General features: G+C 37.5%; 1 protein-coding gene across 7 annotated transcripts in view; it reads right to left on the reverse strand.

The window, feature by feature from the left end:
- Window positions 1–24,450, reverse strand: part of TECPR2 (tectonin beta-propeller repeat containing 2) — a 45,102-nt gene that overhangs the window by 19,225 nt on the left and 1,427 nt on the right. For 5 of the 7 annotated variants that reach the window (XM_082057986.1, XM_082057982.1, XM_082057987.1 and 2 more), the window contains exons 2-16: window positions 20,941–21,225; window positions 20,702–20,830; window positions 20,213–20,344; window positions 19,113–19,270; window positions 17,686–17,998; window positions 16,769–16,901; window positions 15,036–15,506; window positions 13,388–14,382; window positions 11,766–11,949; window positions 9,574–9,747; window positions 7,182–7,362; window positions 5,551–5,692; window positions 3,976–4,216; window positions 3,109–3,198; window positions 2,037–2,270 (exon numbers count right to left, since the gene is read on the reverse strand). In XM_082057986.1, the coding sequence (XP_081914112.1) occupies window positions 2,037–2,270; window positions 3,109–3,198; window positions 3,976–4,216; window positions 5,551–5,692; window positions 7,182–7,362; window positions 9,574–9,747; window positions 11,766–11,949; window positions 13,388–14,382; window positions 15,036–15,506; window positions 16,769–16,901; window positions 17,686–17,998; window positions 19,113–19,270; window positions 20,213–20,344; window positions 20,702–20,830; window positions 20,941–21,174 (3,811 nt within the window). In that variant the 5' untranslated portion in view covers window positions 21,175–21,225. Of the gene's footprint in view, window positions 1–2,036; window positions 2,271–3,108; window positions 3,199–3,975; window positions 4,217–5,550; window positions 5,693–7,181; window positions 7,363–9,573; window positions 9,748–11,765; window positions 11,950–13,387; window positions 14,383–15,035; window positions 15,507–16,768; window positions 16,902–17,685; window positions 17,999–19,112; window positions 19,271–20,212; window positions 20,345–20,701; window positions 20,831–20,940; window positions 21,226–22,328; window positions 22,441–24,450 lie in introns of all 7 variants that reach the window. The other 2 variants (XM_082057981.1, XM_082057983.1) reach the window with 2 other exon arrangements.

Below are 24,450 nucleotides of genomic sequence, written 5' to 3' on the forward strand. Positions count from 1 at the left end.
TACGTCTACAGTACAAACTGATATTCGAAAATGCAGCCCTTAAGCAAACATTCTGGGGTTTCTCCCTCCTCCCACCGACCTTTTTTATCTCAAGAGAACATCATGCTAACCACATTCACCTACTCCTCAGAAAAAGTAGCATGATTCAGAACCATTGTTTATAGTTAAAACCTAAAGGTCATTCTACCGTGTTTAGAAACCTTGATACTGATAGTGGAACCCTATCAGTATAGTTTACTAGATACTACTCCCAGTACATAGTGTAAAAGCATGAGGAAGATACTACCAACATAATATTTCAACATTAATGCTGGCAACCCCATCACTTTCATACTGAACTCTGAATTGCATTTTACAGAAACTTGTTCCCCAACGCCTCTCAAATTAGAGTCCTAATGTTTCAGGAGGAAACTTAAACATACACTTGAACAATAACAATAGTTCCCCAATTTCTTCAGCACCATTAGACCAAATAAAGGCTTTTGTAATCACGGATAAGCATGATTTTGTCAGCAGTGCTCTACCATACACATTGAGTCGGAGGAAAAATGCCTAAAACATTTTCACACTTTAGTATTAACCCACAGTGACAAGTAAAGCGGAGCGTTTAAAGTATTTCCTGACCCCAGATTTCTGCAATACAACCAGAACGCCACAAAGCCAACAGGAAAAGCTGAGTGTAAAGGCTGAACTTCTGAACTGCTGAAGTTCACAAACCAGATATTACTCAGCTAACACCAAGTACGCTGATTTCCTCTATGAATGCTTTGAGATTTGCAGACAATAGCAAGAAGTTATTTATTATTTCAGTTAAACAATTATTATCTAAACTGCTGGAAAGCAACAGTATCATGAGAAAAGTTTCTAACTCTACTAAACAACATGAGAAGAGTGTGGACAAACATACCCCGTAGGTCAGTGAAGGTTAAAGAAATGAAGCGGTGCTTAAGCTATGGTATGATAGTGATTTGGAAGTAATCCATCAGGTCTTGAAAACCTGGTGTATAACTGGCAAACAAATTAATTTTAAAAAGTTTTCTATGAATTACTACAAGTCATGTCCTGAAATTGTATCTGAGGGTTCAAGTCTGCCAGCTGTGTCTGCCTTTTATTAACCCTGAAACTAAAATTGTTTGTTCCCAGAGCAGTCGTGAACATTGCCATTAAAAATGGAAAAACTGCAGAACAGTTGAATTATTTTTAACATGGTGCAAGAATGGTGCATAGTCTCAGTTTCTTTTAGCTCCTCTCAGAACAGGAACACAAGCCAGGAGGAAGATAAGAATGTTCTACCAGTCAGACTGTCAAAGAAATAAATCTAATTGGAATACGACTGATGAAGCTGACACATGGTCTGATTACTCCAGAACCAAACTGGGAGGACATTTTAATGACCAAACCATGGTCAACAACCTTGGTCTTACGCCTAACCAAATAAAAAGAGCCGTTAAGCAGCAGCACGTTCTTAACATTATGCTGAATCATTAGATCGGTGTAAACCTGCACATAAGAGAGTGTTTGTTATCAAATGCATTGCTCATGAATGACGTAACTCTCAGTGCACAATTCTTCCTTGACAGGATCCTAATGAAGTTTTGACCATTCTGTTAAGAACATGTTTAACTGCAAAATTCACGGCCTTGTGTATGGAAGTGCCAGGACCACACAATTATGGTTACAATACTGTAGAGGAACTAGACTAGTTAAAGCTACTGGCACACCTGCACAGCACCGGGTCAGGCTGAGGCGCCTCCGACTGACAAACTGTAAGAAGCACATACACATACAAATACAAATTATCTTGCAAACAGCAAACATGGTGTCTCCAGCAAAAGGCTGAATCAAACATTATTTGAAAGCTGTAGTTGTTCCTGATGTTTTACAGTCTTCTGCTGTGAAGCCTATTATTGTAAGGTACTATTTAAACCAGTAAATGTAATATTCCATACCAGTAAACCAAAAGATACTTCTGAGGGAAAACACTGACTGTCTGCTAAGAAAGCTAAGAGATAGTCAACTCAATAAAAATATCATACCTAGTTGAGAGAGATCCAGTTTTGTCCAATGCATCCCTGTTGGACAGCTGGATGAGAGTGTTCTGATAAATATCTGCCCGAGACTATCCAAACCCCAAATAGCATCCTGGCAGGCAGAGTAATGCACCATTTCAGCCTCCAGTGGCAGCTGCACCGTAGAAGGACGAAACTGAGGATTCTGATCACTGACACAAAACAGATCCTTGTTGCTTTGGCACAGCCAAAGAAAGCTTCCTATGGAAAGGACATTTCTGTTACTGAAATCATTCCTAACCCACTCTGAGAAAGCTTACACATCTGCTTCTTCTGAAAAAACATCAGTACATTTGAAGGCAAAACTAAAGCTTCTTGGCTATGTTCACGGGATAAGATTTTGAAGCACAAATACGCATCCCAAGCCCTAATTTAGGCACTTAAATACTCTCTTTCTGAAATCAAGCAAGTAGTAAGTGATCTTATTTGAAGAAACATCTCATTTAGAGAAACTGGTAGAGAGAAGATATATGTAACAGTAAACTATCACTTCCCTTTATTCTTTTGCTCTTCTTTATCCTTGATAATTACCTTTGAAAAACAGCATTCCTTTTCAGCTCTAAAACACATATTTTTGCCAATAAAGCTAGTATACTTAGACAGATAATGCAATTGTTAACTATTGTAACTAGCAGTTGAATTCCTTAGCGTGGTCGCACTTTTACTGATAATGTGTAATTTTGCTGCAATAACTGTACTGACAGGAGATGTACTTGGTTAGTACAGGCATTCCAGTAAAGCATACTTCAAGATTTCATATTACAAATACTGGCAAGTCATGCTGTGGCAATTTAGGAAGTTACTGCTCCTAAAGAACTACCCATTTTTTCCGTTGGATGCCACTCCACACCAAAGGTGGCAGAATGATCTCCAGTAGTTTTACAGATATATTTCCACCTTACTTGAAATATTTTAGATCCCTTCATACAGAAAAGGCTCCCAAAATATGAAGTAATTCAGGATATTTAATTACTTATATCATCGATTCCACTTTATTTAAAATTCAGATATTATAGGCCAGCACTGTTGGTTCACTAACCTTCTTTAGACGGAGCTGTGGAAGCCAACACAAAAATCCATTTTGTGGCAGAAGCAGTACCACGAGGCACAATATTATTCCAGTAAGTGCCTTGCAAGAAAGAACGGAGTAGTATTAGCACGCACCTTAATTTTGTATTAAAAACTGTTATTATGTAAAATGTGATTATTTTAAAGAAATTCTATTGCAATCAATTATTAAATATCATCTAGACAAATTTTTCTATGTAAATATCTCAATAAACTATTGGGGTGGTAGAGAAAGCCTTTCCTTACGCATACAATAAACACACATACACACACAGAACGCTGGGAGTGCAGAAAAGGAGATGGTAGAAGATCAATGGTCTTCAAAAGACCAATTTGGTGACAAGGTTAAACAGACAATGTTCTAGGTCTATTCTTAGTATTTCCCTGATCAAAGAAATGTACTAAATCAAAACTGTATTTTGAAAAATACAGCAAGACAAATAAATAAAAAATTCTTCTGTTATCACTGTAAAACCATAACATTACTGTTTTGCATAGTCACACTGATCGTGAACCAGATTCCACCGTGCTAGATACAACAGGTACAACACCTTAAGATCAGCTTCTCACCCCAGAGAAGGGACAAGTGTATGTGTAACAAGTGCACAGTTCACTTGCAGACAAGGAATTTTCCATGAAAAATATTTCCCTTGGAACAGGGAAGTATTTAAGACCAAAAGCTAAGGAATCATTTCATTTAATTTTTAAACATGGAATTGTTTGTTAAAGCTGCCCTGACTCACCACAGATAATTTTTGTGGAGACAGAACTGTTGTTAGTTACTTTCTCCTATTTATTTTTCTTAACTTAAAAGTATTAGATATAAAAGCAAACCAACCTATTAAGTTTCCCTTTGCCACATGGAATTCATTTTTGCCTGAAGAGATCCAGACTCCGCTGCCATTAACTCCGAGGAGGCTGGGTTGACACTGAAGCTGCTGTGACCAAAATGCCATTCGAAGTTTATCAGCTACCTTTTCCACAGGTGCCTGTGCTGCTGTTGCCACTGTATGAGTTGCCTGGATTATTGTCTGGAACAGGCTGCACTGGTCAAACATGACATAATCAGTGATGCTTACCTGGGGGGGAAAAAAGACAGTTTTTGATAATTAGTTAAGCTTTTGGGTGAACTGCAAAATCTTTCAGTAGCAGCTTTTTTTTTTTTTTTTTTCAATGCATGCTTTATATACAGGAAACCTACCGAGATTCTAGAAACCTTTAAAACATACAAAGGGAAAAACAAAACCAGTAGGCTTTGTATAAGATCCTTGATAATAAACCAGATCAAATATTAAATATCAGCCTACAACTCCCTCCAGCCCAACAATCCCCTCTGAATTCTCCATTTTAAGAAAGCCCTTGGTTTGAGGATGACTCTTCTCTCCCTCTAAAAACACCCTGAACTCTGAAAACAAAGAGGCGAATTTTCAGTTTCCCAAAGGAGAGAAACTTGTATAGTGTAGCAATTTAAATCACATTGTAGAAACTTGTATATACTACTCCTTTACAAGAACCTCATGAGCATTTTAATTCATAAGGCAGGAGGAGGTCTAAATAATTGCCCAAGTCCTGTCATGGACAACTGGCTTGGCAACACCCTGGGATACTCCTACAAAGGAAGGAAATGCTTAAGAGCACAAAAAGAAAAGCAGTTTGCCAAAAACCTCAAAGCCAAGCTATTCATGATGCCCATAAGCAAGAAGAGATAACACATGAAGATAAACTGGAAGTCTTTTAACGTGTAGACAAGTTTTCTGGGTAACTGGTTTTGTGCCCCCTTCTCCCCCACACTTATCTCTGGGGAAAATCAGCTGGGAAAAACAAAGAGTAAGGAATTCTACATCAATACCAGGGAGTACTAGTAGTAACTTAGGTTTTACCCACATGATCTGCGAATGAAGCAAGCAGCCCCATATGGTTCGATGAAACCTCAAATGAATGGAAAAACATGCAATAAAAGCATTTTTGCAAGGTTACTTACTATTTATTTCCCACAGCTAAGGAAAAGGATGGGTACTGGAAGACAGGAGAGACTGCATTCAGCAGCCAGGCTGGAACGCTCTGCCTGCACAGCGTGTCCTATTGCCACCATTAAGACACCAAGCGCCACGTGTGATCTCATCACATGTGATGTGACCTGGCAGAGCATTTCTTGTGTTCTTCAAAACTAACTGCTGTGATGCTGCTCTGGATGACCATGGGATGGTGTTTTGGTTTTTTTTCCCCTTTTTTATAGCAGACATGAAAAGGGATTTCAGCCACAGCCATGCTGTGGTTTTAATCTATTGCATGAAGAGTGCTATAACATATCAAACAATTGATTTATTTTATCATAGAACCTCACGGGAAAACAATGCAAATAACAAACCCCAGGCAAAAGACTGAACTAAAAGCAAAATTTTAAAATGCCTACTTGCCACCAATGGTTATCATCTCCTTGTGGTTTCTTTGAAACTATACCAGTTCTGAACCACAGATTTCCATGGATATCCAAAGCCCATAACGTCTGCTGATCTCCAAGGGTTATGCACACGGGTTCCAAAGCTTGCATTTCACTGGAAACGCAAACAAGTACAAAAATTAAAAACCTTAATTCAAATTTATGCTTACAGTATCTTAAGGAAGCTGTTACGATGCTAACAGCAATTCAAAATGATCGAACTCAGCATGGCCAAGCTCAAACACACATTTGATTTCAAATTTTCACATGTATTCAGTAAACCAGATTTTATTAGTTTGCGGAAGTAAAAACGATTCAGCAACAAAAAATAAGTCACTCACAGATCATTCAAGATTTGAAACTTGGGTTCATAACAACAAAACTAAACAAAAACTAATTTGTTCAGTAAATAAGAAATAAACAGCTGTGTTCTTTATATTTTGAACAAAGCAACTTCATAAATGTATCTCCTCCAACTTCCCTGACCTATCCTGAGAACACCACTAGCAGTTCAGGGACCATAAACAGAAAACTCAACATAACTATGTATATATAACAAAGACAACTGTTAAGGTTAGGACTATGTGTTTCCTGTATAAGTGAACAATTTTCAAGCTTTGAAAGTCAATAGGATCAGGTGCTATTTCTTTCAGAGAACCTCTCTCAACAATTTAAGAACAAATAGGGATTTGCTTTCTGCAACTATAATGCAAAGCCCAAGAACATTAAGTGTACCTTAGGTGTAGGTCAAGCAGATATTTAAATTAAATAAAATAAATCAATACATATTTTAATTAATTAATTAAATAAACTAATTAAAGTACATGCAAATTTCATATTTGAACAAGACACTGAATATTTCCTTAGACTTTTCAAGAGCCAAATACCAGGTTGGGAGGTAACACAAGTTACAGCTTCACAATAGGGTAGTCAGTAGAAGATTAAAATCATATGATGACAAGAACTGGAATTTCTTCCTACGCTTGCTTCAGGCTGATGTCACAAGAGAGAAAACATTCTAGATTCTCAAAGCCAGCAGTAAACACTCAGTGCTTTTAACTTTATCACAAACTAATTATTGTGAGTGTAGGATCAACTACAAAGCTAAATACCAATTACTCAGAATATTTATACAAATCTGGGACTGGGAAGTGGAAAAGTGTTATCGAGATGTGTGGATGACCAAGAAAATGCTGAGATTTAATCTCAGGAAAAATTCACTCAAATATCTGGAGAGCTCATTAAAGCCATTAATCACACACACTCAATAAAGAGTGTTTGATCAAAAAAGTCATATTGACAGACATTACAAGAAACTTTTTGAAATTGTTCTCAATTTTTTAAACTTGCTTTAACTGTATTACCACTTCTGTTTACAGCAATTTCTTTCATTACATAGCAGTCATCAGACAGAAAAGCACCAGTTACTCTGAATATGTGTGGTCAAAGACTAAAGGACATATATGTATGTATACACATGCACATATATCTAGGTATGCACGTGAGTTCAGGTAACACTTTTTCAAACACCAAGGAGTTCCAGCACTGAAAACAATTATTTGTGCCATTCTGGTTATAAGGCCGTCCCACCGCAGTGTCGTTACCTGACAATATCACTCTTCCATTGCTCCCCTTCAGGACAAAAGCTGCGGACTCCCTCCCGGTATAACAGGACCCGCTGCTCACTCAGTGCCCACACAACATTATTTCTGGATGTAACCTGCGACAGTGGATAAGGGCAGTCAACCTTTACTGCTCGGGCACAAGGACGATCCACACTGAGGCCTACAAATCAAAAAAGGAGGATTGCTTTACAAACTTTGGGTTTGTTTGGTTTTTTTTCAACTAAAAGAGACAAAGCTACCCAATAGAAGAAAATGAAGAGGGGAATACCCTTGACCTGCTAATGCTTTTCATTCAACCAACATTTCCTTGTTTGACTGTTTTTTTTCTATAAACTATTACTCATTTCCTCTAATATAGCTGAATTTATATTTTGAGAAATAAAGCACTGTATAACCTTCAACATCCCACAGAGCACACAAGTTCCATCCTGTCATTTCTGTTCCTTTTCTCCCCCTAGTGTCAATACCAGGAATCTCAATTTATAAAACCTGTACTGGACTTGGCAGAAGCATCAAAGAAAAAGGCAGCAACGGAAGAACCTTTGCCCAAAACGTGCCAAGGAGAGAGGCAACCTTATCCGAATAGCATCTGCAGAGCAATTACAAAAGAACATGCCGCAGTGTGCAGTACTGAAAGGAGAAGAGAGGTTCCGGTAGATTTACAAGTAGTTAGCACACATTTATACACATAATCTCGAGGACCATGTCTTCTTCAGAGTTATACTGAAGCTTGATCTACACGGCTGCAAGTGAAACACCTCAAGAGACACAGCTTTTGCTTAATCTTCTCACGCTGCCAAAGCAACTATGAACAGACTCATCTGTATGGTATTATAAAATAACAAGAATGCTCATTTCCAAACCTCTGAGAACACACTGCTGTTTTACAAGTTAGACAGGGCAGGGGAGGGAATGAAAAGATCTCACAGAAAAAACTATCACTACTTCCCTCACCTTAACAAGATGGATATACTTAGAACTCATTTTTGGCATCGAAGACAAATTTGGAAGCCTAAGAAGAGCAGAACATAAGCTGACATAACCAAACCAATGTCTCACAGGGAAGAAAAACATTGGTTCAAACTTCCACAGAGCCCTGTATGATTGACATCCGAAGTTCACTCTTTATCACCAGTATCCCGTACACATGTGACCTTGGGCGGGCCCTTTGATTTCTCCGTAACTCCTACACCTAATTAAAATAATCTAAGAGCAGAGTATCTTTGAAACAATGCTGTGTATTTATACAGTTTTCTTAATCATGAAGAATTCTATATTGGGCTACAGCAATTAAATCTGCAAGAGAAATTAGGAGAGTACCAGAACTAAATGGAAGAGAAGAATTTTGATAGCCACTCTGAAATGCTATCCTGGTTCAGTGTCTGCTTCCCCGTTACCCAGTCCTCCTCTCACTTCTCCAGTAACTCTTTCATCATGTTATTTGTAATTTTTCCTTACTGACTCATCTCTCTGTGCAAAGCCCACATGTTCAAGAGTCCTTGACACTCTTCTCCCTTAACTCTCAAACTTGGAGCTCCATCCTTCATCGTAGCTCCTTGTATTTCGCCTGAATATTCTCCATCTAACACCATCCAAATGCGTCCCCTTCTATCCACTGAAGGGGACAAAACTAAGGCCATGACTTCAAAGTTCCCACCACACTGTTCCTTTTTCTGATTCTTGCCTCATCCACACCAGTGAGAAGGCAGCTGTAAAGATTGTTGCTCCACAGCCCGTTCAATTCCTCCACTGGCTTTGTTTTCTCTGTCACATAAAATACATACCACTTGCTTGTACTTCCAAAGCACCATGTGATTTTCTGTCTCAGAATATCTTCCTTTCATTATCAAGTGGTAACTCTTACCTCCAACAGATCTGTGCTTTGCAAAACACACAGCTTCCACTTTCCCCTACTCTGTCCCACATACCTCAATTTCTTCTGAATAGCCCACACACTATCTCATCGTCTTTCAAAGTCCTTCTTAAAACTTTGTTAAAATCCTTAAAGCAAGAAAAGAAAACCCACTTAAGGCTCAGTTTTTTCAGTGCATCATCCCATTTTCAAGGCAAAGATATTATTTCAATATTTTCAATCCTTTTCCATTTATCTGCATCCATTCCATATCATAAATTCTCTATACTGTATGTACTCTACTTGGCAGAAAAAAATAAGTAGCTGTGAACCGGCTTTTCCAGTCTCCTAATTACACAGAATCTCACAACTGTTTCCAACCATTTCTCAAGATAAAAAAGCTTCCCTATGTCCTGGCTGTGGATAGAAGTTGAAAACAAATTGTGATCATTCCATGGACTTGAAATACAATAATCTTAGCCCACAAAAATTCAAAGTGCCTGCAATTAAATCAGGTACCTGTTTGCAGATACAGATCTCCATTTGTTCTGATAATCCAGGCAGTGTCATCACTTAAAGATACAAATACAGCCTGCGGTAAAGCCTCATACCAGTGGCGTTTTCCTTTTATAGTTACTTTTCCACAAGCAAATGCTTTGTTAGTCTTCTGTTCAATCTTCCAGAGAAGAGCCCCTGTATGAGGAGTAAAGAGAGAACATAGTATCACTTAGCAATTACTGTAAGAGAGACAGCTGATTTGTCCTACCTACACCTAAACTAATGTGACGGGAAAGGCAAAACACTAGCATTAAACAAACATACAAGATTTAAAAACACCTTTTTTTTTTTTTTTTTTTTTTTAAACCAAAACCAGAATAATGGCCAACTTCTCTAGGAATTGCTGAAATCCATTAGTATATGTGAGACTTTTACAAGTTCAAATGCTAGTCACTTCTCCTTACTTACACACTGAAAAATACCAAACAAAACTTCCTTGTCAGAGCCACATAAGCTTACTATTAGGAGGCTGAAATTCATAGCTTGCTTCTGTAGTAGTTGGTACATCCTCAGTACATAAAGGGGTTAAAGGTAGTACTTTCACCTTTCACAAGTACTAATAGTAAATCACAGCTTTTGAGGACCAGAGAGCAGTGACAAACACCCGAAGGTCTGTGCTTTCCCACACCGCAGTGGGCAGTGCCATTGCCTGCCCCTTTCGTAGCACATCAAGAGCAGACAAAGCTCAGAAACGTAACTGCGCAAATCCATCTGGAGAACATTCTTCCTCATGTGAATCAACATGGATAGCTCAGAAAAATAAAACCAAATGGAATTCCAAACTCAACTGCTGATGAGCAACCACGCTGGTTCCTACCAGAGCAGTACACTGTCACATTAACTTCCTTTGAATAATTCCACAAAGTAGCATTTCTTTCCATTTTGATGTTTGCGCTTAACACGCTCTTGTGTTAATATATCCACAGGAAACTGTGGATGCTAGAAATTTGTATGGATTCAACGCAAAACAGTGCGAGTTCCTGGAACTGAGGGATAAGAAACACAGAGAAAAAACCTTTTGCCCAGGAAATCTCAGAGTCACCAACAGCAGCCATCTGATGCTACCAAGGGCAAACCCCATACTTGCCAGCCCATTCCTTTTATTTTTCTGCAGGCATCTGCATTTGACCACTGTTAAGGACAAGACACTGAGCTGGATGAATCTGTGATCTCACCTAGTACAGCTACTCTTAAATTCTTTTGTCCATAACAAAGCTCAGCTACAGATCAAATAGAACACCTTTCCTCTTAAAACAGAGAGCAAATCTTCCCCTACAGAAACAAAGGGAGATTGCCATGTGCTTTTAGAGATGACAGGGGAAGAAAAGTAGTGGCAAGGCAGCAGACTAAGTAAATAAAATGTCTGAGAAACTTGTATTTTAACACCAGCCCTGGAACAATCTGGAAGGCCAAAAGTGATGCAAGTTTGTAACCAAAATCTATTTCTTTTTAATCCAACACAATCGTCACTCCCAACCATTCAGAACAAACTCATATGCAAATACACCAAAAATTAAAAGTTTTTTTCTTTAGTACTTGGGAAAAAAAAAAAAAGAAAGAAAGAAAAAAAAAATCAACAAACAAACCCATACACAAAACCAATTCTATATTTACAATAAAAAGAAAATTAAATTTGGGAATCATAAGCAGTTCTGTAACAAAAACAACGGTTTTGTATAGACAAGGATCTCTTCATTCATCTCTGCCTACCACTGAACTATTACTTCTAAAGTTCACTTTAATCAGGCACCACGTGTTGAAAACTTCCCAAAATGCAATATGAACCTGTTAGAAACACAACCACTTAAACCAGAACATGGTGTGCAGAGGTAGTGAAGATGCAGTCACATCACACAATATGACCCTTGGACAAAAAAAACCCAACCACAACCAAACCCACCACCAAAAGAACCCCACTACTTTTACGTGAAACGAGTCCCAAACAACCAAGTTTCTGGAAGTACTGTATTTAAAAAAAAACCTGCCTACATGGAAATTTCATACGCACTGAGCTGTATTTGTGATCTCAGAAAAACAAGGTTTTTCCTAATTAAATAATAGCTATTATTAACAATATAAGAAAGCAAATAAAACACACAAGTCTATACGAGTTTCACATTGACAAGGTTATAGTGAAGCAGATGCCGACCAACCTGAGGGGGAAACCGCCACCTGCTGTACCCCATCTTCAAACTTCTGCCAGCGCAGCCCTGCGGCGGGCAGGGCGCTGCAGTACAGGCTGCCCCTGTAGTCCAGGCACCAAATGTACTTTTCTGAGACAACCAGGCTCAGGATGCCATAACCAGGGCCAGAGTATCCCATCCAGCTCTCTGCAAACTAAAAACTGTAGAGTCAGAGCACTGCCAGGTGTCTTCCAACTGCATGAGAAAATGGCTATATAAGCATGGCAACTCCCATATTTTCACTCAAAAAAAACCCAAAACTTAAGGTTAAGTACCTTGGTCAATGCATAAATTTGCCTTGTGTAAACTACAACCAGATCTGTCAGTGTTCTCTAAGATATGTACTGCAAAGTAAGACTGCTAGAACAAACATTTCAGAAAAAAAAAAAAACCAAACCCAAACCTCCAAACTGTTTTCTCACCTCCAAAAAGTGGAAAATCTTCTCTTATTAACTAAAGAACACAAAGTAAACGGCAAATGCAAAAAGGAATACATAAAAATGTAGACTCTGTAGTCCAGGAAATTATTTTTTTACTATGAAGTGATGAGCAAAGCAACAAGAAAGACAGCTAAATATCCACCTCCGATACTGTCTGCATGGTGAAGGAGCCATCTATTGCAGAAAATTGGTTTACAGGCTACTATCTTAAATTTTCATAGCTTGCATGAGGTAAACCCAAGCACTGCATACATGACCTATAATACAAGCAGCTGTGGAGCTTTTCTAAACATTTCAGAGTGTAAGAATATCATTACTTGAAGCTAAAAGTCTTCTGCACTTTGGCCTGCAGGTGTTACTATAATAGATAGGACACCATCAACTTATAACTTAACCTTTATTAACAAATATTTGGTCAATCTCAATACAAGGCTGTTATAGATTTAACAAGAAACAAAACCCCCAACCTAGAAGAACTGTATTTCCTCCTCAAAGACTTCTGCTAAAACTACTTTACAATTAATTTTAGTATTTACAGTTAATTTTAGTATTTATTTTCTATTGTCTATATGAGAATTACTATTTCTGGAAACATTCATCCACACAATAACAATGAAGGAAATAGGGATAACAGAAAAAGGAAAAATGTTAACATTTTTTATAGTACTAACTGCTATCTAGGGCACAAAGATTAATCTTTATTCTGAGTATTTACAGGTAAAATGATCCTTAACCAGGGGCCAGCCATGTGAGATCATCAGCACTAATTCCTCCTGAAGTCAAGAAAGTTGGGAACAGCATCAAGCAGAATTTGGGCTACTGGAGACCCAAACATTTGAGCATGACTTGGGTTTACTGTTCACTCTTCAATGGATAGGTTTACGACAGCATTTTTGTTGAGCTGGGAATAATACAGCCAGTGCAGCTTCTTCACTTTGTAAGGACAGACCAACTGTTCTGAAGACACATGCATCACATTTAATGAAAGTTACAATACATATTGCTCTTTGGCTTTAAGAAAAAAAGTAAGTAATTAAAAAAAAAGTAAGTAAGAAAAAAATGCTTTCCTAAAGAAGTAAAGGATAGTAATTACATTAATGTTTCTTCTGAAATGCTGCAGCTATGTATTTTAACTAAATTGAAAACACATACCTGGTCAGATTTCAACAGCACCGTTTCATCTAGGCTTATCTTGGCCACATCCTGGGAACCAGGCCCAGCAGCAACTTCAGGCATGCTGGTCTCCGAGGACGAATACGGCAATCCATGTCCATAAATATCCTCTTCATCACTTGAGGCAGATTTCTCAATCTTACTTTCATGAGGGTCTGCTACTCCTTCAGTAGTGCTAGTACTACATTTAGCTTTGATTGCACCTGCAAAATTCCATCCAGAAATGGAAGTGTCATCTGAATAAACATCACTGGAAATGTCAAAATGGAGCACAGAAGGGTCCGACAGAGCACTGTGTATTAGAGAGATCTGCTGTTGTTCTTCCTCACCAGTTTCATCACTTTCCTTTGATGCCAGGGATGTCTGAACACCAAGCGTAGTGTCACATTCTAAACACATTTGGTCTCTAAGGTCTGACTCTTCAAAAGATTTTTCAGTATCCTGAAGCTTCATTTTACCTACATTTTCATCTATTTTACACAACGTAGGAAAATCCTGTTCCTCCTCTTGGCTTGGCTTTCCAAGACAGCATTTATTGCTGGCAGAAACCACACTACTATTACATTCACCATCAACACTGCCGGTCAAGTCTCCTGTGAGGATTAGAGGAGAGACAGATGTCAACGTATCTATAATAGTTGAAGTACCCATGCCGCTGTCACTGTTTGGAAGTTTCTGTAAATCAACCACATCTCCATTTTCTTCATTAATTAGTACAGTCGCAGACTCAGGAGACTGTAGAACACTGAAAGTTTCCGAACCATTATCTTCTTGCAAGATGGTATGGGACTCCACACTGAACATGCTTTCCTGATCTGGAGATCCCGTACTCAAATGATCAATGCTGCCACTCATTAGACTGGAAGTCATGGAAAAGGAGTCTGCATTCAACGAATGGGGACTATCGCCAGAAAGCTGGCGCTCATAAATTGGTGTACCTTCCAGAGAGCTGTGGTTCTTCCTGGTCCCACTTTCTGTTCTCATAAAACAAACAAACAAAAAGGGCAGGGGTGAGGGGAATAATATTAAATAGAATCTATTACATTTCAATGCAAAGTAAAAAACGAAAATATTTTATTACTGGGGGAAGAAGAGAGTTAAATTTAAATTTTGACATACTGACTTTTCTCAACTTCAACACTGAATGATACATACAAAGCCAATAAAAGTCTTAATATGAAAACATTTTAAGGCTGTAATACCAATATAGAAAACAATTAGAAAGCAACCACTCATACTATTTTAACAAACTAAAAAGCATGGCTAAGAAAGACAAAGTCAAATAGTTTAAAGAGGATGAATAATTTTACATAATTCCAACATAAAACTGGAAGCAGAGTCCATTGTATGTCACCATTAACCCACACATTAGAACCTAAGCATGTTTACATAAAGCAAAACAAAAGTTAAAAAAATAAAAAACAGATATAAAACGATTTAATCAATTGATCATTTTAAAGACAGGCTTTCATCTGACACATAAATGGCCCACCACAACCACTCAAATATTTCAAGAGCATGGCAATATAATATAAACAGAGCATGTCAAACACGCTCTGTCTGTGACACATCAAAAGCAACGTGTTCTAATAATGAGCAGTGGCATGGAAAGTTCTGCCAGACTTACCTTGTTTCTTCTTTTTTTTCTTTTTCACTTTAATTGGCTTTACAATGAGTTCTTGATCAAAATCTTCAGAGCTGATTGTGCTGAACCGTTGTGAAGAAAGTTGACTTTCTCTCTGAGCTTCTGAAAGGTGGTCTGCACATATCATAAAGCTAGAGCCACTGTCCACAGAATTTACTGAACTGCTCCTGCTTCTTGATTCACTTACTACAGAGCAGCCCCTTCTTCTTGTTTCATTGCTCAAGTCTCCCACTCTATCAAAACTTTTCTCTGATAGCGTTGGAGTTTCCAGATTATCTTTCACTAAAGAATTAGAGTCATTTTTATCACCAATAACTGAAGGGGAAGTAACCAATTTTTTATCTGTTTCCACTGAAGGGCTAGATGATACAGATGCAACTACTGATAATGGGGTCAGCAATTTGGGACTCGTATCTCTTAAAGGATTCGGCAATTTTGAATTCACATCTGAACCTGACCAAAAGAAAAATAAAAGTATAAATACTAGTGTGTCAAGTGAGCAGGAGGACAGTTCTTGAAGAGTACTGAAAGAAAAGAAGCGGTATGCAATGGAAAAATACTCTAAGTCTGCAATATTTCAAATGCATATATGCACACACACAATGTAAACTTCATGTAAGTAAACCTATATTAAATCATTTTAGTAAAATCAGTCTCCCAAAGCCTATATCAAACTTCTATCAGCAAAATTCTGAATTTGTGTATGAAGAGTGGTACAGGTCTTTAGCTTGGAACACCCAACAGTATCACATACTGAAATGCCACCCTGTGTCTTCAGGTTCTCCATTCAAACATTCAGTATCTTGAAAAGAATCAAGGAAAATTTACCAGATAAACGACTGTGCTAACTAGAAGAAAATATACTTCAAGAAGGCTCCTTCCAAACTATACTTAGAAGTTAAAATAGTAAGCACTCCCTAAAAGTTTGTGAGCAAAGAACTGCTTAAACGACTGAAGTTATGGCTAATAAGGAAGTTAAGTTCTCTAGCATTCAGTGAGATTTCACAGCATATTTACTAGCATTTTGCTAATACAAGATGGAATATTTAAAATGCGTTAGTAGTCATTCTGTGAATGTAATATGCTGGATAATGGTGTTTACAATCTTTATGATTGAGAAATCATAGATTGAGAAACATAGATTCTGAATTCAGGTGGCAAATAATAAAATAAACTCTCTAATTATTTTTGGAATTTTAGTGACTATTCTTCAGATGTTTTGCAAGTTTCCTCTTTTTCATTGCGGGGAAGCCTGAGATTTCCTCTGGAATGTGGGTGGTGACAGGTGGCGCAGAATCAACTTATTCAAGTATCTCCAACCCAGACAATTGAGATTGATAAGTAAAGAGATAACCATGATCAGGATCCAGATTGCTTCAGCATCACGGTTTAGAATAAGGTCCCAAATGCACAGATGCCTGGCTAGGATAGTGCCGTTCCACTCTCAAAAAAAGGGAACCATAATTAATTTCTTTATGGTCCCATTCTTATTGCAGCCAAAAATTTGCTCAGATGAGCAGATAAATCAGATTTCTAAATACAATCTGCAGAAACAGATGAGCAACTCTAAAAAACGTGGTAGGCTTTGCAATGATCTGAAGGTTTTTATGTGAGGTTTTGGTTTGTTTTATAGAGGTCTTTTTTAATATTAAAAAAGATACAATAGGCACCATGTTCCATGAGGCACATCCTAAAGTTTGCTGATCTATACAAACCTATTGATGACAGTCCTTCGGGTCTACTTGAAATTCTTATTATGTCTCTATCCCCCTTTAAGAGAAAAATCTCATTGTTGGTACAGGACACAGACACGATGTCACCATATCCTTCCAAGCCACCAATCAAAGCCTATAAAAGAGTCAACATAGAAAGAAATTATTGGTATCAGATTAACATGCTGTTTGGAGAAGACAGTGTTCTTAACAAAAGTATTTGCTGAAATTCAATCAACATAGGTACTTACAGAATAAAGATTTTATCTTATAAAAAAAAGAAAACAGAACAAAAGAAGCAGGACAGCACTCTTTAATCATGATGTAGCTCATTTTATACTAATTTTAATTCCACAGGTCTATCCATTTTCTCTGTCCAAACGGGCAGCAACCAGCTACTTAAACAATATAAAATTTGGTGGCAGAGAAGAGCCACAGGACAAATTTAAAGATGCTAGCTTGTATTCGCTTTCATATGCACTTTTAAAAAAACAAAATAGTCTACATCTCTCTGTATACCAATAAAAAATACTTGTTTGTTTTTTTTGCAGACATCAACAGTAGTAGAAGGGAAAGAATAAATAGTTCCAGGCACAACTTATATGCCTAAACCCTATTTTTACATTAATTACTAGATTTTAGATTTATATTTGCTTTGCTAAATATCAAAATTGGCTATGATGCTAACACCTGGACTGAAAGCTTTAAATGTATTTAATTTTCATATATAATATAGCAAGTTTGTCTCTGAGTATATCATTGCAGCAACAACTTGAAGAGGGAGAGAACAAAGTCTTCCTTCTTAGGTTTAAATATGGATTTAAATCATAAACATGTAACAGATAATCCAAAGAGTCTCGTGGTACAGGATGAATGAAAATGAGTAAGAAACAAAACATACACCCAAAAGATTTATTTACCTGGTTCACAGTGTCTAGTAAGTAGATGCTGTACTCATTCCAGGTCAGCACCCATCCTTCCCGGAAAAAGCACGAAACAAGCCCAAGGTGTTTCTCTGGGGAGCTGTAACTTCCTCTGTCAGGTGGTTCCAAACGAGGATATAGTTCAAAAGCTTTTATTCCTCCAGCAAATACATCTTTCAATATGAAAGTGGCCTGAACAGTCCCGTGAACATCAGACTTCCAGAGACGAAGCCCAGGTCTTGCAGCAAATAGTGTCAGGTCACTCTGTTTACATAGGCCAGGTATAAAACATGCTCCAAATTTGCCAGTGCTGAAACACAAACGAAGAATTTATTTAGAAGGCTATATACTCAACTTATAAACTTTTTTAAAAACTAATGGCACAAATTTACAACTGCAAGTTATCAAATGTTTTGTTCTTTGATTAAAGTATTCAGTCAAATGTCTGAAGTACAAATTTGGTTACAGTAAGACAAGAACAGTGCTTCCAAACAGCCAGTTTTCCCTCAGCTTTAGATGTCAGACACTAAGTCTGTCAGGCACGTTAAATGACTCCTCCTAAAAAGCTTCGTAGGCTTAACAGTCTCTTTGCTCATCTCAGAAAGATCCCAACTATGCAGCCATCCTTCTCCCAGAATTAAGAAAAAAAAAAAAAAAAGCAAAACACTACAAATGCTCAGAAACTGACAACCTGTAGTTGCAAGAAGGAAGGAACTACCTGAACTGTTAAAATTTTCTTCTCTCACACATAAAAATACTATCACACAAAAACACCCTTTGTACATAACATGGTCCTGGGTATTGCTCTTAGTATTCATATCCCTGAAACAAACACTAAAACGCTTCTTTCAAGAGTCCATTTCCTGCACTTCCAGATATAGCCAGTCATGCTGTTCTACGAGTGGGTGCCCTCCTTCATATCCAAAAGGGATTACACAATGGAAGATGCCAGGTCATACAAGAAGCTCCTAGCTTTCATATTAACTTTCAGTGCTTGCTATACCTTTCCCTTTGAATTCACTTCAGCATATAAGAAAAACTGGGATGCTGACTTGCTTTTTGCATTAGACATTACATCACCCATTGGATGGGCCTGACAACAATGCTTGCTCACACCAAGTCACAGTAAACCAAGAGGGACTGCAGAGGAAGTTTGCCCAGTGATTTCAGTTTAAATGAGAAAAAATCTTAACTATTTTTGCATAATAGTGCCCTGAAAATATGACTAATATATCTGCAACTATGCACTTTCTAAGTAGGTAGAATTGTCATTTCCTGTTTGAGCACACACCTACTGTAACTAACTTTTTGTGAGCGGACTGCTGTGGTGTATCAGTTTCAGTGCTTAGATCACTCTTTCTGTAATCCACTCTGAAAAGCTAGTATTAACAGATGGGCCTGTATCAAGATTTTATGAGGGTTACTTTTTTCTGGGCTGTGTTCCAACTTGCTTGACAGATTTCTCTTCTGTGTAAAAAAGTATAGTCCGTTGTAAAGTAGAGACGAGGAGCACTTTCTGGTTGTAATCCAGCTGGACAATCGATGATGGCTCTTCCAACACAAGGCTGGAGTTGCAAATACCCTATTAAAGATACAGGCAATTAACAAGAGTTAACCTTTCCAAAAATATAAAGTAACAACTAACATTTCAAATAAATTAATATGCCTGAAAAAAATAACAAACAAAAGCTTTTGAACTACTGCTGCACAAAGTATACTTGATGAATGTGGTGTTTCTTTATGCAGACAAGAAGGGAGTTAGATTGCTTGTACCACAGTGGCACACAATGCCATTTGATTTCTCTCTGAATATTAACCAGCATATTTCACTCAAAGTCAACAGAAGCCCCACAAACCACTTTCTTCCTTTTTCTCCACTGCCAGGTCACATAATGCCAAGACAACTGTTGCACTCAGAGACATTAAACTTTGTCAAATCAAATGAGGGACAGTCATGGGTAAATCGGGAGGCCATTGTTTAAACTTTTCTCCCATATATAAATTTAAGTTAGCATTTATTTTGTTCATGTCTCAGCTCTGTTTTAGTTAACAAACCATCTGAAAAATTCCATTTACAGGCAACATGCCAGAGTCACCCAGTAGAGGCCAAGTGTTATTTTCCTTCTGTACTCTATATTAAGATGCTGAACAATTCTGGAAAAAGTACTTAATCAATACAGTGAATCAGCGTCGTCGCACCATTCAAGGAGAAATTACTGGCTGAGATCTGAATGGAGACGTAGACAGTTATTTCAGATGGAAACATGGTAACACAGGAAGGATCACTACTCACCTTTTTAAAAAAATTATAAGTAAAAAAAAAAAAAAAAAGGCAGTGGTGAAGGTTATCTAATGGTTGTCTTGCTGGGTATGTGCACACCTGGCCAAGTGTACACATACCAACAAAACAGTCCAACTAAATACCTGATACTAAGCAATTCACTAACTGCTAAATATTTAAACACACAAGCATGCTTTCAGAAAACCGTAAATGAGAATTAAGGTTTCTGTAATAAATGATCACCTGGTCTAGGTCTAGGGCAGAGTACACAATCTTCCCTTTGTCATCTCCAGAGAACAATTTCATTCCATTGGGACTCCAAGCTAAAGCTGTGATGCTACTTTTGTGGATACCAGCAACGTCAAATCTCCGAAGCTGTGAAACGATACCAAAGTGTTACAAGAAGGGGAAGAGAAAAATAGAGACACAAAGCCTATTCAGTGACTGACTGATAAAGTGGAGTCAAAAAACCCACCACCAAATAGCTCAGCCATTTTTTACAAAGGATGAATTTATCAAAAGCATTTTTGATTAAATGTATCTTTTTAATGAAAATCTTGATTTAAGATCATTGCTTTTATATGCTTAACATATGAAGCCTAAAACATATTCACAGATACTTCATCAGGCAAAATTCTCAGTTTTTTCACTATTATGAAGAATCATGGTAACATTCTACTAGGATTCGCCATACTAAACCTCAAAGTTGTCTCGCCAAATGCAAAGATTTACCTGTTTGTTTCTTCCAGGTAATGAAGACACAAGCTGAAAAACTGCAACCCGACCTGAGGCTGTACCAACAGCAACCAGATCATCGAAACAGCTCAACAGCTTTACAAAAGTAATAGATTCGCACTTCCCCTGTTGAAACAAACCATACACAAATTTGCAAAGTTAATGAGCGACAAACGGCACCTCAATTCTGAGCAGCTCAACTTCATTAGAAGAGATGAGTAAAAGTTAGTATTTACCTCAAAATTGTATTTTTTCATTTGGTTTAGATGTCTGCAGTAGAGATAAAGCATTCCAATGCTGCTCCCCACAGCAATGTAGTCTCCATTGGTATCGAGTGCTGTGAGGTAAACCACAATTGAGCGAAAGCCTTTTTGGACCTTTGTAGGAATGGCATTGAGAAGATAATACAAAGGACAAAACTCCTTAAATATAACCGGTGAAGCCACAGATGCCATAGCAAGCATTGGCATCAGCAACTTTAAGGTGGAAATAAACACATCTACTTGGCCACATAAGGAAATCTGAAAGACAGAAGCAAAAGACAAGCCATTAATTTCTTTGAAAAGAGTAAATGGTTACAAGAAAGCCATCATTTAGCAATTAAGGATGCAGAAATTCTCAGGTTTTGTTTTGTATAAAGAAAAAGCAAGTTAAACTCTTCTAGTGAATGCAAGTTATTCTTAGAAGAGCCTTTTTCTTAAGACTAAGCTTATTAGGTTCAAACAATATCTAAGGATGTATGATAACGACTAAATATGGTGTAACCACTTTTTCTTGCAGCTGTGAGCTCGTCAAAGTTGAGTTCAAATGCAGTATTTCTCATCTAGCTAGTGAAAGAATCACAAGAGCTCAGATGCCGAACAGTCCATGCAGTATATTTCATCATCTATCTGCAAAATCCACCTTCAGCCCTCCCAGTGCTGAGAGCACAGAATATTCACTGTGTTAGACAGGGCTTTAAGATCAAAGTGTCAAACTAGTATTTATGCTTGACTCCTTAGCGCCCCACATCCCAAGCAAAACATGGTTGAGAAACAACTTAGTTATAACTACATCTGCTATATAATCAAATAACAACCAAAAAATGATAATACTGTGGGGAGAAAGGGGCAATACAAAAAGTAAAGAAATCCTATTTTGACAGACATGGGAAAATATCCATGTAGCAACTGAATTTAGAAAGATAAGAAGCAAACAGAGAAGAGTACCATATGCCCATGTTTCCCTTTGCAGTTAAGCAAATAACTTCGTGCTTTGTAAAACTGTAAATATACTTAGGGGATAATTTTGGTACTTTTCCAAGAATAATGGAAACAAACACTCTGTTTGCCTTCTTCAAGAAGACAAATCTAGTCAGATCTCACCATAGTAAAAATGCACCGGGATCTTCAGAAAAAGCTCCTATGACCATGACGTACGTAAAAATATTTTTAAAATTTAATTAAACGCAGTAATTTTTCTCATTGTGGGATGACAGCCCTGGCAACAACATTTTTCAGCAGTAGTTATGCTCCTCATGGATGATCTCAGAACACAGAAAAGGAAAGAAACCTTCACTTCTTGAATCTTATTTTGCCATGAGCAAGTCTGATTAACAGAATAGTTTAGAATCTGCCAAAAATACCTGCAGTTTTCCAAGACACGGATTTTGGTTTCTGAAAAGAAGAAAACTTTCTATGGTTCTTTAAGCCTGTAACATTGAAGATTTTCTTAAGCACCAGCAGAGTTATCACTTCCTTAGAGAAATAAGAAACAGAAATATGCCAACTGAAGTAAGAAACACTGCTAAATGTTCACAATTATTCTTTAAAATATTCCTACTGCAATTTGTGTGATATGTCCTATTGTGCCTAGCTTTTATTTCTATAAGGATGGAAAACGGCATTTGTTTGGCAGCTTCACACACTGCTTAGAGTGTATACCAACTAAATTAGAAAAAAAAAAGTAACTGCTCTAGTTTAATATCTCCATTACTGTGAAAAGCTCTGATGTCCCAATTCTCTAACTATTTCAGTTATTGTGCAAGACGATTCAGCACACTGGCTTTGGGCCCTGCAACAGTCGCTGTCAACACACAATTCCACTAAATCCAATGGGATTACTTGCATGGCATTACCCATTCAAGTCCATGTTAGACAAGACCACAGGAATAAAGATTGGTTACTGGACCCATATTTTACTTGTGCTACAAAACCTGTCAGTAAATAAGCTAGCAGCAGTTATTACATGTGCTTAATTATGATAAATGTTACTGCTTGCTAGAACTTACGATATTAATTCCACCCTCCTCCAGTGTTTACTACCTGACACCCATTCCATAAAATATCACAAGGATTAGCTGATTAATGTACCCACACTAATTTTGAATGAAGTTTTCCTTTCAGAGTTGTGTTCACAGATAACCTCAGTGCATCACCACTCTTTTACAATACTTTCACACACCATCTATTTCCTATCCTGTATTTTAGGCATCATGCTCTTCCCTTCAACATTTACTACTTTCTATCTACAGTCAACTACATATATGGAGAACCCGCTGCTAAAGTCTCTTATTCGCTGTTCTAAACATGCTGTTTCACCAGTTTAGTGATTTTACTAGCTGCTGGTCTTTTTTTCCCTTTCTTTTTTCTAATAAAATTCAGTTTTTGTCCTGAGTCTCACACGTACAAATCTTCCTCTGTCTAATCTCAACTTCTGCCACTCTCCAGCTACTGCCTCATGAATGTAACATATTTAGGTTTTTAAGTTGCCTTTGTCACTCCTACAATTCACATCTGTCATCATCCCATGCTGCTCTCATAGCTGGAACCAGATCACATTCCCCAGTTGCCAAAGGAAGTCCTTAAATTTCATTCTCTCTCTTAGTTTCCATCACTTATCCTTCCAGCTCAACTGTTAAAAACGTAATAATTCATTACAAACTATGGAATTATGGAAATTTCTATTATCCAGAAAAAGACTAGCACTCTTTCCTCTACAGCCACCCTATCTGCAACCTGATGCATGTTTTTTAAGTTTATACTTCATTTATAAAGAGGGTAAAAAAAATTAGGAGTTTGACAGGGTTTTTTTCCACCCCTCAGAAAACACTGGGAGGAATTATTTCTTGTCACATACTAAGTTAAATTTTAAAAACCCACTGTCAGGTTACAATCAAAAAATGTATTAATAAGCTATAATTTCTTGCCATCATACACAAATGACTTTCATCTTGAGTAGTCTACAGACTAACAAAACACTTGCACAGCTTGTGTGAAAACGTAACTGAAAGCTCAAATCATAACTTTACTAAAAATACTGCTAATTAAGCAATTTTATCTGCATGAAACAAATATATACAAGTATACAGGACTGGAGAATTGCTATGTGGCCTGTATTCTCAAAAACTCTGCACAAACACCACAATTCTCTGCTTTATAGCCTAAAGTCTTCAACATCCCCCTAATCACAGTTGTGTATCACATGTAGTCTCTTTACTAACAGTTTTAGGATTATATGTTCTCTGGTTTTCCTACTTCATTAATGAAAGGCAAACAGTGGATATAATCTGTTTTCTCAGATTGGGAATTGGACGCACACATTCACTGTGTCAGCCACAGTCACTCTAAAGTACTTTAAAAGCTGTAGAGGGCAAATCAGCTTCTGCTAAGCAGCTGTTCTGCAGCAGAGATAAAGTAGAAAAAAATACCATCTATTCCACATCAAAAACAACGACCAGACAAAGGAGTCCTTCCATCTCAACTCGC

Source organism: Streptopelia decaocto (assembly GCF_964273445.1).
Source record: "Streptopelia decaocto genome assembly, chromosome: 7".
In the NCBI taxonomy this organism is placed as follows: Eukaryota; Metazoa; Chordata; class Aves; order Columbiformes; family Columbidae; genus Streptopelia; species Streptopelia decaocto.